This window comes from Neolamprologus brichardi, chromosome 12 (genome assembly GCF_056152115.1).
Source record: "Neolamprologus brichardi isolate AB-2024 chromosome 12, ASM5615211v1, whole genome shotgun sequence".
In the NCBI taxonomy this organism is placed as follows: Eukaryota; Metazoa; Chordata; class Actinopteri; order Cichliformes; family Cichlidae; genus Neolamprologus; species Neolamprologus brichardi.
Window position 1 is genome coordinate 38,650,256 of NC_142115.1, and position 19,745 is coordinate 38,670,000.

The 19,745-nt window shown below is 46.0% G+C and overlaps 2 protein-coding genes and 1 long non-coding RNA gene across 3 annotated transcripts in view; 1 reads left to right on the top strand and 2 right to left on the bottom strand.

Moving 5' to 3' along the window:
- The first annotated feature begins 35 nt into the window (after positions 1 to 35).
- On the top strand, positions 36 to 2,847 carry LOC148100414 (uncharacterized). Its single transcript, XR_015719881.1, has 4 exons — positions 36 to 231; positions 1,868 to 1,995; positions 2,390 to 2,452; positions 2,708 to 2,847. It is a non-coding gene; the product is annotated as an uncharacterized LOC148100414 (long non-coding RNA).
- A 2,731-nt stretch (positions 2,848 to 5,578) lies between these two features.
- On the bottom strand, positions 5,579 to 7,009 carry LOC118455861 (uncharacterized). Its single transcript, XM_035915908.2, has 2 exons — positions 6,887 to 7,009; positions 5,579 to 6,635 (listed from the first exon to the last, which is right to left on the bottom strand). Exon 2 carries the CDS (start codon positions 6,625 to 6,627, stop codon positions 5,749 to 5,751), a length of 879 nt encoding a protein of 292 aa, XP_035771801.2. The 5' UTR covers positions 6,628 to 6,635; positions 6,887 to 7,009; the 3' UTR covers positions 5,579 to 5,748.
- An 8,483-nt stretch (positions 7,010 to 15,492) lies between these two features.
- The window catches only part of LOC102782416 (rap guanine nucleotide exchange factor 1-like), a 20,735-nt gene continuing 16,482 nt past the window's right edge, over positions 15,493 to 19,745 (bottom strand). Inside the window, exons 18-23 of the mRNA XM_087849602.1 lie at positions 19,293 to 19,387; positions 18,822 to 18,900; positions 18,507 to 18,608; positions 18,331 to 18,428; positions 17,797 to 17,937; positions 15,493 to 17,720 (exon numbers count right to left, since the gene is read on the bottom strand). Of these exons, the coding sequence (XP_087705728.1) occupies positions 17,585 to 17,720; positions 17,797 to 17,937; positions 18,331 to 18,428; positions 18,507 to 18,608; positions 18,822 to 18,900; positions 19,293 to 19,387 (651 nt within the window). The 3' untranslated portion in view covers positions 15,493 to 17,584. The remainder of the gene's footprint in view (positions 17,721 to 17,796; positions 17,938 to 18,330; positions 18,429 to 18,506; positions 18,609 to 18,821; positions 18,901 to 19,292; positions 19,388 to 19,745) is intronic.

Below are 19,745 nucleotides of genomic sequence, written 5' to 3' on the forward strand. Positions count from 1 at the left end.
GCAGTTCACCCTCCGCGCCAGCCGGTGGCGGTGACGCACCGTGTCGTCGTTTTCCATCCACCAATAAATTTCGAGCAGCCGGGGCGGTGGACGCTGATTGGTCGGCGGACCGGACTCGAGGCTTCTAATCAGACCAGTCTTCACTAATCAGTCGTGAGCTCCACGTGCGCCTGAGACGTGGACCGGGACCCGACGGGACGCTCCACGCGGACGTGTCCGCGGGGCGACCAGGTGAGCCGTGGGGTTCCCACTTCCGGTGTTTCTGTGTGTTTTATTCCTCTGCTCGTGTTGGTGAATATTCTGCGGTCGGTTTAAATGATGCAAGTCAGGACATGCGTGACGTCATTCACAGACTCGGCGCCACATCATAAACAATCCTTCCGGTCGCTTTAGTGTCGTTGTGTAAGTGTCGTGTTTGTGTCTCAGTGACCGTGCGTGGATCTACAGCAGCTGCTGTGCGGCTCCGGTCAGCAGTGGCTCAGCAGGTCACGTCCCACCTGCTGCCTGCTGCTAACACCTGGGTGTGTTTGACACGCGTGTTTAGTTTCTTCTTCTCTGTCACAGAGCACGGCAGATAAAATATTTACCACCACATACATTTGAAAACGTGCAATAACGATATAACTGACGATATAACTGACACGAGACAAAATACTTCACAACTTTATTAATGCAAAACCATCAAAGTATTTTCACTGAATCAAGCAGCTGTTTTATGTGCAGTAAAGTTACATAAAAACGTAACGGTGCAAACTCCTGTCTGACAGTTTAACCAGAAGACATTTCCAGTGGAAACTGGCCGACACATCCTCAGCAGAACCATGTGTAACATCCACAACACTTAAAGAGCTTATACACACAATACGGTAATAGACTCTGTGCACGAGAAAATGCTAACTTCCTGGTTTGAGGCCGGATGTGGGGTTGTACATTTCCTGTAGCTTTACTTTGTGGTCAATCGCTACTGCGAAGATATTCTCCAACATCATGTCACGCTTTCGCTCTTCTCATTCTGCGTCGCCGCCATGCTTTTTCCTCCGTGTGCGTATGAAAACAAAGGCTCTGCACATGCGCGTTTATATTCTGTCGCCATATTTCGTGTTCTTATCGTTGCCCAACATCACACCGGTGTTACCGTGAGCGCTATGATGTGGCCCAGCCCTGCTGTCACCGTTCAGCGTTGTTTGCGTCGCTTCTCCCGCCCTGATCTGTCCTTCAGTCCAGCGTCAGTAATGCAAATGAACCGACGGGCTGTCCGGCTCACAGCGGGTAATCTGCCCGGTATGCCAGGTTACCGTCCGGTGCTGGGAGGCAGACGCTTGAGTGGAGGCTGACGGAGAGGCGAGTTTCCTAAAAGAGATCAGCCTTGTGATGTTACCGCACTTCACTGAGGCTCCGCCTTCAGCAGGTGTCTTGGAGACTGCTGATCAGAATTATTGATGGTTACAGATCTAAAAAGGCCCCCGTGGGTCTCTGTGTCAGTGTGCTGTAATCCAGATGTGACGGTAGGTGTCCAGCAGGTGGAGCTGTGGAGCTGCTGTCAGTTCTGCGTCTCAGGCTTCGCGTCACAAACACCAACACTGTAGTGGACTCAGCTAAACGACATTTATTGTTTATTATTTGTTAACTTGATAAAATTCCTTCATGGACGTGTTTGTGTTCGAATATCTTTGCTGCGTTTGTCATGAATACAGTGATGTTGGAAAAACGAATGAACTCTGGAAACCTGCTGAAGCTGAAATTCAGGATGAAGACTAGTAAGAAAATAAAGTGTAATAACTGTGTGAGGGGGCGGGGCTTTATTCATGTTTGAACGCCTTTGAGACTCCGAACGTTTAATTTCCGCTTTTCTTCGCTGACTCTGCAGACTGTGATGGAGGCTCCGGCCAGCAGGGGGCAGCAGGTGGTTTCACCTGAAGTCATTACAGCTGAAGTTCTGTCTGTGAACGATGCATGCTGGGAAACGGACCGAGAGCCGCTGTGACATCGGCACAGGTGAGCAGGTGGGTGGGACGTGCTCAGACTGAGGTGTGTCACGTGACCCTGAGGGTCCGCCTCACTCAGCTGAGAGCAGGAAACGGAGCGGGGAGTCTGCTCGTCCTCAGTGGTTACATGAAACTAATAATAATCAATAATCAATCAATGACTCCTCTTAAATCTGACTTTTTAAAGGCCAGTTCACCCAAAAACACTAAACCGTCAAATGTCGCTCTGCCTGGAAGTGATGTAATAAAAGGCCGACTGAAGCCCCTCCCACAGCAGTCTGTTCACAGAGGGGAGGGGCCGTGACAAAACCGGACTGAAGCGTACTCTGATCCAGGCGGCACGTGGCGTCCACGGCGTCCACGGCGTCCACGGCCAGAATCTAACCATCAGTTTGTTCTCGCAGGTGGCTCTGCTCTCTGATTGGATCCTGAGCTGTGATGTCATCGGTGGCGCCTCAGCCACAAAGGTGAGGTTTGATGTGAGTGTGTGGTGATGTCACCGGGTGGGCGGGTCTTCTGGGAGATGATGTGAACAAAAGGCCGAATTGTAGCGCCCCCGCCAGGCAGTGTGTTCTCAGAGCGGGGCGCCGTGACAAAGACCGACCGAAGCGTTCGTCTGATCCCGTCACGTGACCAGACAGCTGACTGAGCAGGTTGGGTCACGTGACCGAAATGGTGTTATTCCCATGTTCAGCAGACTTCCTGTTTTTCTTCTTCTGCAGTTTCCTGACGGCGTCCTGTGAGCGCGGTGTCGGGATGGTCGGTGGCTGTGCCGCAGTAAAGAGGAGTTCTGACCACGCCCCTCTGCGGTCTGAGCTCTGATCCAGACTCCCCCAGCGGTGTCGTTTAAGCCAGTTTGTTTTTAATTTGCTTTATATATTTTTAATATTTAAATATTTTTATCTTTGATGTTCAAATTTAAATAGAATGGCGAGGAAACCTAAGGGCGGCTAAATAAGTATAAATATAAGTATATTCTTCTGCTTTTCAAACAGCTGGATGATATTATGGGCTGTTGGTGAATGTATATGTTTGAAATAAAAACGAACTGAACATTGAATAAATTACTGATTCACAATTTAAATTCATGACACATTTAAAAGATTATTTAATGATGTGTTTGATTAATTTTGGGACTCCTGGCCCTCCATATTAAATGGTTATGGGAGACGGTGGTGGAGATCGAGCTAAGATCCTGTGGGACTTCCAGATACAGACGGACAAGATGATGGTGGCTAACCAACCGGACATAGTGGTGGTAGACAAACAGAAGAAGACGTAGTGATCGATGTAGCGGTTCCCAATGACAGCAACATCAGGAAGAAGGAACACGAGAAGCTGGAGAAACACCAAGGGCTCAGAGAAGAGCTCGAGAGGATGTGGAGGGTGAAGGTAACGGTGGTCCCCGTGGTAATCGGAGCACTCGGTGCGGTGACTCCCAAACTAGGCGAGTGGCTCCAGCAGATCCCGGGAACAACATCGGAGATCTCTGTGCAGAAGAGCGCAGTCCTGGGAACAGCTGCAGGACCCTCAAGCTCCCAGGCCTCTGGTAGAGGACCCGAGTTTGGAGGATAGACGCCCGCAGGGGCGAGCGGGAGTAATTATGTATATCTCATATATACAGTGTTGGTCAAGTTACTTGAAAAAAGTAATTAGTTACTAATTATTAATGACTTCTTCAAGAATGTAATCCTGTTACTTTCCTGATTACTTACTTTCAAAAGTAATTAGTTACGTTATTACTTAGTTACTTTTAAAAAACATGATACTCCACCTGAATATGTACTAAAGCAACAGACGCTTCAGCTCAGCTCTATTTGTTCTGCATCATCATATAAAAAAGTCTGTTTTTGTGTTAATCTGCTAACTTTCTGCATCCAGCACAAACTCAACTCTGTAAACGTGTTGAACACTGAAGCTCTGCTGCTCCAGCATAAAATAAAATCATGTTTTTGGAGCCCGCTCTGTCAAACAGATGCAAGTAAAACAGCAGAAATGAATAAAATCAAAGACTCAGCAGCTCTTAAATCTACTGTCAGCTGTTCAGCAGCAGTGGGGCGGGTGGAGGTGCCCACAGCGGTCATGTCAGTGGGAGGAGCCGTGGGTTTCTCTGAGTGTCACGTTCCCGTGGCAGCGTGCTCGCTGCTCGCTCAGATTAAAGTTTGATTTGTCGCTGTAGAAAGAAGTTTTCTTCCCACGCAGAGTGAACAGCGGACGCGGTTTCTGTTGTTTTGATGGAATCAAACTCAGAGTAATGTGATTACTTCCACGCTCTAAACGCTGCATGGTCGCACATCAATGAGCCCGGCCGTCGTTCCCACATCAAATCATTCCTGTACCGAAGGAGTCGTCTCCTGCTTTAACCGTCGCACTCGCCTCATCACTGTTTCACTTTGCCAATGACATTCAAACATATTTCCTTTGAGCTTGAATGTCACACATTAATTGTCTTCATGATGTCAGAGTCTGGTAACCTCAAAACTCTCACTTTGAATGAGAGCTGAAGTTTTTGTCTTTGACAGCATGAATCTGCAGCCACATCGCTCTGAACCAGCTGATACCCTCTGCTGGCTGCCTCTCTAGAGACTCGGAGATTCTTGGATCTTCAAATGAGAGAAACAAGTATCCACAGAGGTTAAATCAAGTTTCTATCACTACGTCAGATTTCTAAAGCCAAGCCTTTTCTGATTCGTGCATTCATTACTTCGAGACTAGACGGCTGTAACTCCCTATTTTTGACTCCTCTCTCTGTTTGCATTAGTACAGAACTGCTCGCCTTTTATCAGCGGCCAGCAGGCATGATCATGTGGTTTTAGCACTAAGATCCTCTAATCAGATGCTCTTAATGCAGCCTAAGGTGAAACAGGTGGTCGTGCCTTTGCTGTTGCAGCACCTGGAACAATCTTACTGCCGTTCGCTCTTCTGAGTCTGTTCAGTCTTTCATCTTAAAGACTCGTCTTTTACTTTGGCCTTAAGTTAGTCAATTATCATTTGGCAAGCTGCAATGTTTGTGTTGGAGATGAGCAGGGCCACGCCTCCAAACACGCTCCTTCCTGTTGTCATCTATACAGGTTCCCCCTGCAAGCGGTTCATTCTTGTTTACGTGCCCCTCCCTCCTTGTTCTCGATTTTTTCACTTCTTTGCTCCGATTTAGCACACGGGGATCTGCCAGGCCCGGGAGCGTCGCCAACCCCATCGAGGCCTTCCCCAAACCGCAGCTCACTTGATGTCAAAGCATCACCGACTAAAACGCTGTCAAACCTAAAATGAGGGCGTGGCCCAGCGAGTGAAATGGTAAATTATTTTACTCGCTCTTACTTTGTGAAGCACTTTGATCAACGTTGTTTTCAAATGTGCATAAATACATTTTGATTTGTTAATCCAGACATTTCTTCCCTCCAACCTGGACCTGTTTCAGTTCACATACTGACTGCACGCCATCACACAGCTCCAACCTTTTCTCTGATTGGTCACGAGCATCTACTGCTGTGAAGACTGCGAGGCTCAGTGTGAACTCGGGTTTCTGCTAAATGAAGTCATGTATTGATCCTGCTGAGCTCTGCTGACGAGCAGCAGATGAAGACACAGAGAGATTTCAGATGCTAAACAGACTTTATTGAAAGAGAGACAATCATCAAAGTGATACAGAGCTAATCAATCAGATTGGAGGATCAATGATCGCTGGAGGAGACAAACCTCTGAGATCACAGTGATTGAACATCATTAAAGAAACAAACATCAAACTCTGGTTTCTGCTCAGCGCTCAGTTATGATAGCACAGGTACACGGCAGCAGCTCCTGGTTTGCCTGTGTTGAGGTTTTCTGGGTTCACGTTGACCCCTTCACGGTCATACGCCTGCTTAGCCGCTGGGTCGGCGAGCACGGTGACGGCCTTGATGGGAGCGCTGCCGCTGTCTTTCTTGTACCACAGGAACACCTCCTTTCCTTTGGTGCCCTCGTTCAGATCCTGGTTCACGATTTCATAGTCTTGGTCTTGGAGGCTGCTTTGCTTGACATCACTGGAGGAGATTTCCAGCTCGCTGATGGCGTTCTTGGGGTCTGTGGTTTGACGGTACCAGATGAAGATCTGAGGGCTTCCTGCTCCCCTGTTGGTGTCTTCATCCACCCGGATGTAGCCATCATGGAAGTTGTCGTCATCTTCCTCAAACTTAGCAGTGGCCTTGATGTCACAGATGTAGGTGGGATTCTCTCTCTTCAACCACAGGTAGATCCAGTTCCCTCCAGCGCCGTGGTTCAGGTCACAGGCCAGTCTCTCCCAGCCCAGTTTATACTTGTAGGGTTCATCTCCTGCTTGTACGGAGACGTCGAGTTTCCTGATGGGAACATCGTACTTTAAGGAACCTTTGTAGTACCACAGGTAGACAGAGCCTCCACTTGCCCCCTCGTTGAGGTTTTTGTCGATCTTTTTGAACCCGGCACTGGACAGACCCGTGGACATCTCATTGTTGAAGGAAATCTGAATCCTGGTAATTGCATGATCGCCTTTTTTGTACCAGAGGTAGACGAGGTTTCCCCCGGCTCCTTCATTCAGGTTAACAAAGATTTTCTTGAAGCCTTGTTCACGGAGCGCAAACTCCTCGCCTTTGTTCAAAGACACTTGGAGCTCGGCGATGAAAGACATTATGGTTCCTGCACCAAACAGAGTTGAATCAAGAGTCCAGATATACAAAGGTTTTAACAAGGAATCAGGATAGTAAGAGTAACAATCTGCACACAATCACAGTATTCATGTGCTGTCTTCACTCTGAGAAACCAGTAAACTGAACCCAGAGGAACATATGGCAACAATAGCTTATTACCACCTTTAATTAATAAGATGATACTAAAGTGTTGGGAGATAATTTTCAGCAGAGTAAAATAAAGAGTGAATGGAGACTTACGTGTGCAGACGTGGTCGGCTGGATGAGGTTTGACGGCTGCTGATCTCACACAGAAACATCCACATTTAAATACACAACAGACATGTGATTATAGTCACAATATCAACACACGTGACTGAGCGTCATCTCAAGGAAATCACGGGCAGCTATTAAGTTTTCTGTGAAAACAGTCCAAGTTTGGGAAATGAGGAAATGAACCGAGTGGAAAGAAGTAGATCAGCTGATCCACTTTCAATTCTCACATGAGAAATGAAAGTGAAATAAAACAAATCTGCTGAATTCATGTTTAACTGCAGTTTCTCTTTAGAACTGGACTTTCCTGATCTTGTTGTCCACGTTGTGCATTTTGGGAAACCAGCACAAAGAAAGCTTTCTTTGCTCAGAGCTCATTGCAAAGTGAAGCTGGAGCAGGGCTAACGTTTCAGCAGACCAGCATACACACAATAAAACGTGTGAGTATGAAAGTGTGACAGGTGGACTAGGCTGGTGTGTGACTCTGTACTGGTTTAGATCTTTGGATAGAAGGGAAGCACTGGGTGGTAGTGGTCACCAGAAGCGGGTTTCTAAGAAGAGAGGAGAGCAGTTAATCCAGGTTTTCATGCAGGTGGGAGCTGAAGGTTACTGCTGGTGAACAAGGCCGGGAACATCTGGAGACAGCGTTGTCAATACGTGGAACTACTAGATACTGCAACCAAACCACGGGGAGCCGATGTGTCGCTGTGGGTGAGCAGATAATGTGCCAGCTGATGAGGTGGCAGGCCCCGAGCAGCCGGGGAAACAGGACGGTGAGCGTGAGGCCCCAGGTGCACCACCAGCCTGTTCATGTGTCTAGCTAGCCTAACGATTTCCACCCAGTGGCTCTTACTCCAGTCATCTCGAAGTGTCTCGAGAAGACTCCCCGCCACATTCAATCTCCACCAGTTTGCATACGGGAAGAACAGACAAACAGAAGACGCCATAGCCCTCCATACAACCCTAACTGACTTTGAACAAAAGGACAGCTACATCAGGCTTCTTTTTATTGATGTTAGCTCAGCTGTTAACACCATCGTCCCTGCCAGGCTGGTACCCAAACTACACTCCTCCTGCCTCTGGATCAAGGACTTCCTCAGTGATCGCCCACAGAGAGTCAAAGTAGGGACACATCTGTCCTCAACACCACAAAAACCAAAGAAATAATAGCTGGAAGCTAGAAGGAGAACATCTGACCCTCACATGAATAGTGTCTCTGACCTCAAGCTCCTGGGCTTCACCTGCGTGGTGACCTGGAAAACAAACACCACAGCAGCGACTCCACTTCCTGAGGGTCCTGAAGAACAACGCCTCAGCCAAGGAGCTGCTAGTGTCCTTCTACAGGTGCTCCACTGAAAGTGCACTGACATACTGCATCCCAGTGTGGTTTGTCAGCAGTACCGCTCAGGAGCATCAGGATCATCTGTGCTCTTCACTCCCTGGAGGAGCTGCACAGCTGTTCCTCCATAAGAAGATGAATGGGTATAAACCTCACTCACTCACTGAACGACCCACGAACAAACACGGGTACACAACACGTTCACGTGGGGGACAGGCACATAAGCCTATCCCCCACGTGAACCACACCGTGCAGACTAATCCATGTATCATCTTCACTCAGACCTCATATATACAGCTTGGTGTTTGCCTTTTACTCTGAGCACAATGAGCAGGCGACTGACCAAGCAGCTATCCATTGAAGAGGTTCTAGTCCAGCTTCGTGAGCATGATGAAGCACTGAAATGGAACCAGAGGTAGAGGAGGATGTCTAAGATGTGGGAGACAACACAGATTGTGATCCAGACTTTGAGGAGACCGACCAGTCAACAGATGACAGTCCAGTCCAAGAGTGGACACTTGCTCCGGTCTTCATCCCCCCAGGATAGAGGAAGTAGAGCAAGAGTGGAAACATAAAGATGACACCAGGGCCAACACATATGTGACATGTCATGTGGAGGATATCAAGTCCAGCTTCCAACTCTTTCTTCCAGAAATGACAAACTGGCTGCTCCAGGGACAGGTGGGACATGTGGGACAGGTGGGACATGTGGGACAGGTGGGACAGGTGGGTGGAGCACCTACAGTTATGCACTAACCCTGAGGTGACAGTTGATGAGCGCCTGGTTCCTTTCAGAGGTCGCTGTCCCTTTAAGGAAATGTGGCATAAATATCAGGGTAGCATGTGACGCCACGAGCAGCTATGCCTGACAAATGCAGGTCATGACAACTGGCCTCAAAGGCTGCAACATCACATGTGACAACTTCTTCACATCATGTGATCTCGGAGTCGCTGGAAAGAAAACTCAGCGTGGTAGAAGAACAAGGCTGAACTTCCCCCTAAACTGGTATCAACCAGAGAAGAGAGGCACACACACACACACACACACAGTCACGTGTGTTATGAATAAATCTCCTTTTTCGGTACTAGTTTTATTTTGTTGTATTTATCCGCGACACCTTAAAGGCCCATCCATGAAAATATTGTCGGGCATAAACCGGTCCGTGGCACAAAAAAGGTTGGAGACTGCTGGTTTATAAGGAAGTGAATCATTGGTGGATTTGTGTGTGCGACATGATTGGAGACATGGAGGAGACGAGTGCTGTTCCTAAATAAAAACCATCAGCAGTTCTGCTCCCAGCTCTAAAACACACATCAGAAATGCAGCTGGTTACGCGTGGAGGCGGGGTCTTCCAACCTTTGATAAAATTGTGTCATGTCTGGTTTTCGCCCCTCCCACAGCACAGAAACAGCACTTATAAAAGTAACCAATGATCTTATAGCAGCTGACTCCGGTTTACTCTCCATCCTTATTCTCCTCGATCTGAGCGCTGCCTTCGACACTATTTCTCACTCTGTTCTCCTCAGTAGCCTCCATCGGTCTCTCCATCCTCCACTAGCCTGGTTTAAATCGTACCTGTCTGATCACACTCAGTTTATTCAACTCAACTCCTTCACTTCTCAGCCCTGTCCTCTGAGCACTGGCGTGCCCCAGAGATCTGTCCTGGCCCCTTCTTTTCATTATCTACCTTCTTCCGCTTGGACATAAATATAATATCCATTTCCACTGTTATGCTGATGACACCCAGCTGTATCTGTCCACTAAACCTGACTCTGCTCTCCCCCCTCCTCCCTCACCCTCTGCTTAGCTGAACTAAATTCATGGTTCTCTTCTAATTTTCTTAAACTCAATAGTAATAAATCCGAGCTCCTCTTGGTCGGCACTAAATCAACATTATCCAGAACCAACAGTTTCTCTGTTACTATCAATAACTCGCCGGTCTTCGTTTCTTCCTCTGTGAAAAGTTTGGGTGTCATCCTCGACAGTACTCTATCTTTAAATTCACACATTAATAATGTCACTCGGTCTGCATATTTTCAATTACGCAACATTAATCGTCTCCGTCCTTTTCTCACTCCACATGCTGCCATTCTTGTCCACAGCCTTGTTACTTCCCGGATTGACTATTGTAACTCACTTCTTTTTGGTCTTACTCAAAAATCCATCCACAAGCTCCAACACGTACAGAAATGCATCTCCAGGACCCCTTCTGCCCCCCACATCACTCCTGTCCTGCAGCAGCTTCATTGGTCAAACATCACATCAATTTCAAAATACTCTTGTTCACATTTATTTCATCATCTCTCTCCTCCATATCTCTCTGACCTGGTTCAGATCACCGCCCCATCTCGTTGTCTCAGATCTTCTTCTTCCCTTTCTCTCTCCGTCCCCCAGTCCTGCCACCATGGGGAGCCGGGCTTTCAGCTCCTCGACTCTGGAATTCCCGACTTCCTGATTTAAGAAACATCTCTTCCTTCTCTCTCTTTAAGTCCCAACTCAAAACTCACTTGTTCAAAACTTGTTTATTATTCTACCATGTACTGTGTCCTTGAGTGTTCTGAAAGGCGCTTTCAAATAAAATGTATTATTATTATTATTAGTATTATTATTATTATTATTATTATTAATAATATTATTATTATTATTATTGTTGTTATTGTTATTATTGTTATTATTATTGTTATTATTATTATTATTATTATTATTATTATTGTTGTTATTATTGTTATTATTATTATTATTATTATTAATATTGTTATTATTATTATTATTATTATTATAATTATTATTAATATTATTATTGTTATTATTATTGTTGTTGTTATTAATATTATTATTATTGTTATTATTATTAATATTGTTATTATTATTAATATTGTTATTATTATTATTGTTATTATTATTATTATTATTATTATTATTATTATTATTATTAATATTATTATGTTTGTTTTTCTTATTAGTAAAACCATGAAGAAGTCCCAGCACCACACACGTATAAACATTCAGCTCAAAGTGCTGAAACACGCTCAATCATCCAGGTTTACTATTTATTATTAAGATAGATCAAATCACCCCCCCTCAAACCCCCACATGTTCAAAGCAGCGTGTCACATGACATCAAACAGGAGCTGTCGGTTCAGCTCTGCAGAGCAGCCAATCATAATGAAGCACTTCGTAATACGTTGTAGATTCAAGCTGCTCTTCATATACTCATCACAAAGCTTCGTTTGGCCATCACTACGAAGAGGCAACCCACCCATCCCACACATCCACCAATCCACCTACATATATACTTTCAGACTCCGCCTTCTCGACTCAAACTGACCTATCACATTCCAGAGAAAGAAACACTTTCACAATCCATCACTAACATTATCACTCAGTTATCAGTGATGGAACATAAAGCGAACATGTCATACGTACACATCTACACATGGTTGACCAATCACAGCCCTGCTCTTGCCAGCTCACATCCTATAAGACGGCTGCATTTAAGACAAGATGGCTGCCACAGAGGTTTGACCTGAGTGACTTGAACCAATCATTTTGCTTTCACGTTGGTCCACAGAGGTGTGGGAGACGGGAGGAACTCGTGATAGCTCTGGCTCTTTGACCTGCCGGCATGTTTGTGAGTGAAGTGGGTGAAGAGGCCAGCACATCTGGTTTCTGCTCATTAGACGTTCTTGTAAAACGTCTAATTAGCAGACGTGCAGGTCGTGTAACTCAAGGGTAGCTTTGTGCTCTTACCTGCTCGTGTCACTTACAATTACTCACAGCAGTTTTTACCAGGTTTGAAATCTTCCTTCTGTCCCCTTAAATTTAAAGAACGTTGTCATCATGTCTGCTTACAATAGAGAGCGTGCATCAACAAAGGAAAAATAAAATAACACTGTCCGAGTTTAAACAGTGAGCCGTCTGCCTCACCTGTGAACAGCTAGCGTAGTCGGGCGGCTGCGCTGACTTATTAGCTGAATGAATTCAGTAAAGTTGTTGTTTTTAGTCAAGTTGTTTTCAAATGTTTAAAATGTTTGTTTCAAAAAGAAATAGAAGCAAAACCAAAAATACTGAGTTAACTGTCGTGCATGACGTCACTGCAACAACCTGTTGTGTGTTTCTCACCTAAATCAGTCGCACTAAAGACTAATATCGTTCCCTGAAATCAAAACCTTCCAAAGATGACAAAATGAAATTATGCTTTTAAAGCAGCAGCTACTCGACATGGAAAATACTAGAAATGGTGAGTTGAGCTGAAATAGAAGAAAATGTTAGATAAACTCTGTCAGGTAGGACTGATTCTGAATTAAGTTACATTACTTATTTTTTAAGTACTTGCATTTTGTTTCAGGTCAGGTGACTGTCCTGGTGACCGTAAGGGGGCGGGGCTTTATTCGTGTTTGAACGCCTTTGAGACTCCGAACGTTTAATTTCAGCTTTTCTTCGCTGACTCTGCAGACTGTGATGGAGGCTCCGGCCAGCAGGGGGCAGCAGGTGGTTTTACCTGAAGTCATTACAGCTGAAGTTCTGTCTGTGAACGATGCATGCTGGGAAACGGACCGAGAGCCGCTGTGACATCGGCACTAGTGATGGGTCGTTCGCGAACGAAATGGCTCTTAGAGCCGACTCTTTGAAGTGAACGACGCGAGCCGGCTCCTTATTGGGAGCCGTGAGGTTTTTTTTTCTTTCTCTCACCCTCTCTCTCGCCCTTTTTTCCGCTAAACTCCGCATGCGCGGCCTGTACTTTGCGCTGGGCAGAGGGGGGAGGGGCGTTAGTTACACTCGCAGTAGCACAGGAACAGAGCCAGAGAGAAAGAGAGCGAGGGACAACAACGTCACATTAGAAAGGTATAGTAATCATCCACTATTTTCAGTTGCAGATGATAAAGGATTCAGAAATCATGCAGGCCCATATGACAGAGAATGTGCATCTTCTATTTGTTTCAATATTTAAATTTATATTTAATTGTGTTGTGGTTTGCAGTGTTTTGTGTTGTTTCACGTTAAATTTGTTTAAAAGGAAAAAACTGAAAATTTAAATAGTTAAAAGTTTAAAATGTAAATAGTTGTTTTTTGTATTATATGATTTATTTATTACATGTAGAGTGAATAAATAAAGTATATTTATGGTGGCCCTTAGAGACAAAGCACATACAAACTCCAAAACACGTAAAAACTCAGAAGCACGTACAAACTCCAAAACACGTAAAAACTCAGAAACACGTACAAACTCCAAAACACGTACAAAAGACAACAGAAGTACTCCAGGATGCTGGGCGCAGTGTTGAGCTTTTGTTACCTAGTGGCTACACAAGCCAGGAAGTATCAACAACCGGATTTGGTGTGTGGTAGTAACAGGTAAATGAACTTTTTTTTTTAAAATTATTTGAATAAATATGAGTGCTTGTCTATAAATACACAAACAATACACACATGCTTTCAATTGTGTAATTTAAGTGATCTGGGTAGCTCTGTTTTGGAAGTTCAGTAAACGCTAGAAATGTGTTTTGGAGTTTGTACGTGCTTTTTGGAGTTTGTATATGCTTTAGAGTTTGTACGTGCTTTGTCTCTAGGGGCCATATATAAACATATATAAATAAAACCACTTTTTTTACATTAGTAATTCCTTTTCTGCATAATTTTATATTATTGTTAATGATTAAATAATTAAAGCAACAAAACAACCTGAAGAGCCGGTTCGGAGCCGAAAGAGCCGGCTCTTTTTAGTGATCCGAGCCGAAAGAGCCGGATCTCTAAAAAGAGCCGGAAATCCCATCACTAATCGGCACAGGTGAGCAGGTGGGTGGGACGTGCTCAGACTGAGGTGTGTCACGTGACCCTGAGGGTCCGCCTCACTCAGCTGAGAGCAGGAAACGGAGCGGGGAGTCTGCTCGTCCTCAGTGGTTACATGAAACTAATAATAATCAATAATCAATCAATGACTCCTCTTAAATCTGACTTTTTAAAGGCCAGTTCACCCAAAAACACTAAAAACCGTCAAATGTCGCTCTGCCTGGAAGTGATGTAATAAAAGGCCGACTGAAGCCCCTCCCAGACACTACGTTTAAGATTAGTAAGTACCGTATTTACCGCACTATAAGGCGCACGCAAAATCCTTAAATCGACAGTTCAAATGTATGAATTTTGGTTTGTGCTTACTGACCTTGAACTGATTTTACGTGCTACACGATGCTCAAAAATCTGTCAACAACCCTTTTAGTGCCACTTTCTCGGAGCATTACGGTTACTGTTGCAAGGAGCCTCGTCATACGTACGGTGCTTCAACACAACATCACCGTGTTAAGCTTACGAAGCGGGTTTTAAACTGGGAGCAGTCAGTTCTGCAGCAGAAAATGGAAATAGAGCAGCTGCGAGGCATTAATGAGTCGATGGTGCGCAAGTGGAGGAAGCACGAAGTTGACCTAAAACAAGTGAAGAAGACCAAAAGGAGTTTCCGAGGGAACGCGGCGCGACGGCCGCAGTTAGAGGACAAACTGAACCGTGGGTTATTGAACAGAGAACAGCAGGCAGAAGTGTCTCTACTGTCTCTATTCAACTCAAGGCTACAGCGGCAGCACGTGACATGCAGATCAATGACTTTCGACCTTCGTGGTGCTCCCGCTTTATGGAAAGGCGTAATCTCTCAATCCTACTGTCTCACAGCAACTGCCAAACGATTACAGAGAAAAGTTGGTCATTTTCAGCACCTACTGCCAGATCACTGAAAAGATCAAAAAAAGGTATCTATACGCACCACAGGGAACGAGGAGTCATCCTCCACTGTGGTTCTGGGCTGCCAAGCTAATGGCCAGAAACTACCACCCATGGTCATTTTCAAGAGGAAGACTTTACCAACAGAAAAGTTTCCGGCCGGCGTCATCGTGAACTCAAAGGGCTGGATGGTCGAGGAGAAGATGAGCGAGTGGCTGAGTTTATGTCCAGAGACCGGGTGGCTTTTCCACAAATCTCCGTCTCTTTTGAATCACGACTCCATGCGCGCCCATCTCACCGAGCCTGTCCAAACCCAGGTGAAGCAAACTAATTCAGAGCTTGCCGTCATTCCAGGTGGAGCAACCAAAGAGCTCCAACCTGTTGGTGTCAACAGGTCGTTCAAAGTTAAATTACGAGCTGTGTGGGAGCGTTGGATGACAGAAGGCGAACACACGTTCACCAAGACAGGGAGGCAACGCCGAGCGAGTTACGCCGCTCTCTGCCAATGGATGCTTGGGCTAAGGTATCGTGTCAAGTGTCGTCCGAGCTTTCACGAAGGCTGGAATAATCCCTGCGCAGCAACGAGACTGAGTCAGATAATGATGGGAGGGATCCTGTTTACTGTAACTCAGACACAGTGAGTGTGTTCTTCAGTATTTAATGTGTTGCAGCTTAACAGTGTTAAGAGTTACTGTGAGCTTAATAAAGGTCGAGTTATCTGACTGTTTGGTTTATAATCTGGAGCGCCTTACAGTGCAGAAAACACGGTGAGCAAAGTTTATTTATAGCACAATTCACAGATTAAAATCACAAAGTGCTTCACAATAAATCCAGAAATATAAATAATATAAAACAGTGAAAAGATTAAAAGCTTGTTTGTATAAAAAGTCAGTGGAGTGCACAGCGTAAAGACTGAGGAGCCCGATCCCCACACAGGGTTTGAACCCAGTGCGTGGGACCAACAGTGACCTCTGACCTAAGGACCCAAGTGCTCAGGATGAAGCACGAGGCTTCAGCAGCTCAGAGATACGCTGGGGGGCTTCGCCATGCAGAGCTCAAAAAGTTAGGACAAAAGTTTTAAAATGAACTCTAACATTTCCTGTGACCTCTTGTTTGTGGCAGTTAAACGTCTGTGCAGTCTGAAGGCGACACAGCTGACAGTTGAGTAAAAACACGTTATAATAATCCAAGATTAGGCTTCAAACTTTCCTTTTTGCTAAAGCATATAGTTAGGGCTGGACCAGGTGACCCTGAATCCTCCCTTAGTTATGCTGCAATAGACGTAGGCTGCCGGGGGATTCCCATGATGCACTGGGTGTTTCTTCTTCACTCACTATGTGTTAACAGACCTCTCTGATGAATCATATCTGTTATTGATCTCTGTCTCTCTTCCACAGCATGTCTTTATCCCGTCTTCCTCCCTGAGCCTGACAAACAGTCACCATGTAACCATCAGTGACGAGAGCGCAGCGTCCACGTGAGCGTGCTTTCATCACGCCGTTGTTTCCGTCTCGTGACTTTGTTCATCATGCAGATTGATGTAGACTCATCTCATCAGGCTTTTTTCTGAAAGTTTGACCTCGTGACCTTCAGTCCAGAGTCCTGGAGATGTCGTGGCGGTCGGTGTTCAGTGCCGCCGCCCGGCCAACCTCACCTGCAGCTCTCTGAGCCGCTGCTGCAGACTCCACCCCCTGCTCGACCACGTGTCAATCAGATGAACCTGAGGTGTCGCAATGATTGCGGTGTGAAGAAATGTGAACTTTGACCTCTTGGGGCAGCTTCCAGGTGAATGAGGGTTTCTCGGTCCCGTGGAGGCGCCGATGGTGAGCAGAAGCTGATGCAGCTGTTTAACACGCCAACTGTTCTGTTACACGTAAACAAAAAGTCTCCACAGTCCATGAAGCTGGACCACATCTATAGATGAACGTTTCATTAATCGGCGTTCGTTCAGCCACCGTTGATCAGTTGGTCATTCAGAGAAAATGATCCGTCATCAGCTGCAGGTCGGCGCTGTAATAAGATTGTGTTATTTAAAGTGAGCAGACGCACTGCTGCTGGTTACATACACGCAAAGTAAAAAAGCATAAATAACGACAGAACATATTCACACAGGTGTGTCTGCATGATCCTGTTTCCTGTACAGGTGTGTTTGATGTGGGACGACGGCGTCTCCGTGGCTGTGAGCTGGAAACAGATCATGTGACCAGCTGTGACACTCCCACAGTGTTACTGTGTGAGCTGGTGAGTTTCCATGTCCATGTATGTTTAGAGAAATCATTTTGTGGCCGTGAAGACACGGTGCTGAGGTTTCCACCACCAGGTAAGGGCAGGTGAGCTGACTGGCAGGTCAGTGATGTTTCATGGATGTTTGGATGCAGTTTTTCTTCCTTCAGTCTGGACGTCTCTGATCATCTGTGGGACCTGAATCTGAATGTTTGTGTTAACAGGAGCGAGGGAGGGAAACCTCTGCCTGCAAAGGTCCGGTAGTAAAATGTCGGCAGGTTTCACCCTGCATGTCTGTGCCAGTAATGTCCCGCTCGCGGCCTCGCCCCCGGTTCAGTTCTCTGTGTTACAGCATGTTAGCATCAGAACAGGTGCAGCCGATTAGCTGCGTCACCCTCCGCGCCTTCACCAAAGCTCATCTCTGATTGGCTCGAGGAGTGTTCTTTGGGCGGATCTTGAGAGAGAGCTCCCACAGCGCCTCCTCAGCCAGGTGATCGCTGAAGTCGTTAAAGAAGGAAATGATGTCATCATCGGGCAGCAGAGAGTAGCTCCTGCAGAGAGAAACAGCTTCAGCATACAACAAAACAACCACGAGGTAACGATTGAGAGGAACTGTAGCTAACTGACACTTGCTGGTAGCTCCTCAGCGTGTCCAGGATGTTAAACTGCTGCCAGCGTTTGGAGAAGTTAACCTTTGAACCCTGTGATGTCATCAAAGTGTCGGGATTCCCAAGGTGGACAAAAGTCAAGTCCTGCAGAATCAAACCCCTGAGAGAGACGGGCAGACAAAGCATCAGCCTGCAGTTCCTCTGATGTCCAGCAGAGGCAGCAGCGAGTCAGTCCGCATAGACTCCAGTGTTAAAACAGCAGAAACAAACATGTTTACAGCCAGACACACAAACTGGTCTGTGGAGAGTTTCCTCCTTCATAACGCCTGCTTACATTGTATTGTTAGGGGCGTGGCCTGTTTGACTGACAGGTGAATGGTGACACAGGTGGCTGTAGCTGCAGCTAGGCTAAACCTCAGCCAATTGGAGATCCTGAACTGGACCTGTGGACTGTGTTTGTGCTGTTGGAGCCTTTTATCTAATACTGTGGCTGCTGTGAGGTTGATCACATAGACACGTTCTACATTAGGGTGACTGCCCAACAGGTACGTACAGGTAGGGTATGCAGGGAGGCTCCACTTCAGCCAGAGCTGCTCTGTAGGCTCTGAAAGAGGAGGAACTGTCGATCAAGGTGCTGAACTCCTCCAGAGCCTGAAGCCAAACAGACAGAAAACACTGTTAATGCGCTGAGGCGAACCGATGAAACAACCCCAATGAACTCGATCTGACCTCTGACGTGCTTTTCTGCCAGTCCAGGCGTCGCAGAGGGGCGGAGTCCAGCGCTGACAGGATCGACAGGTACGAGTTAAAGTTATTGAGCTTCCTCAGGTGCTGCAGGAAAAAGAACATGTGCAGTTTGACAAGATGACGTGACAACAGACCACAAATGGACACAGATTTTGTAATGATGCAGTGAATTTGTAAAAATCTGTTTATTGCAGTTGGTCAGTCTGCTCTGATGTAGCTGCTGCAGGCCAAGACTGAAACCAGCTTTGAATACAAGTGAAGAGACAAAAGGACTTTTCTACTGCGGACTCTAACGACCTTCATGATCTTCAGGAACTTCAGCAGCAGCCTCTCTCTGTCGTGAGGTTTGTCCTGAAGGATGATGACGGAACGAACCCTGAAATCACCGAAAGAAGGTTCATTAGTTTCAGAAGCTCCTCCCTCTCTGTCCCTGCTCCCGTCTGTTTCCATCGACATAATAAAGGTCAAACCAACTATGACCAGCATGGCACAAAGCGTCATGAACCACCTGGGACAGTAAACCGTCGGGCATTTCTCTTCAGATTCACTGTGATTGCTTCGGTGCCGGACAGGAAAAAAGGTTTCAGAAAGCGATTGTGATTGTGGCATAAGAGAATAACATCAAGAATAACATCACAAAGGCATTTCCTGAGGGGTCTGTGGGCTGTTGATGCTCCAGCACGATGCTGATGGAAACAACGACCTGATGGAGTCACAGATTGTGTTTCTTTGGTTGTTGTGTGTCTGCCGGTTGTGTTGATGTGTTACCAGAAGGAGACGTTGTTGAAGTGTTGAGTGAACTCTGTCAGGTTGGGACTCTTCTCCTCATTCTGCTCCTTTGACCACAGCAACACCTCTGGAAGCTGCACAGGTGAGAAGAACCAACTGTCACCAAACCTGCAGCTCTGGCAGGTCGATAAACTACATCATGTAAAAGGTTTTTCTGTGGCAGATCGTGATGCAGCCACGCTGTAAACCAAGAGCTACCACTGCACGTGCTGGTGGAAAACTCAGAGCATCATTTACCTGTTTACCATAAACCAGGTATGTCTGTGAAGGTTCTCAGTCATCCAGGTCATCGTAGTCAAAGGAGCTTGCAAAGAAAAGCATCTGGACTTATTTAAGTTACTTAAAGACGTTTCACCTCTCATCCGAGAAGCTTCCTCAGTTCTAAGGTCAAATGGTGGAGAGTCCCAGATATAAGATCTTAGATATAAGATG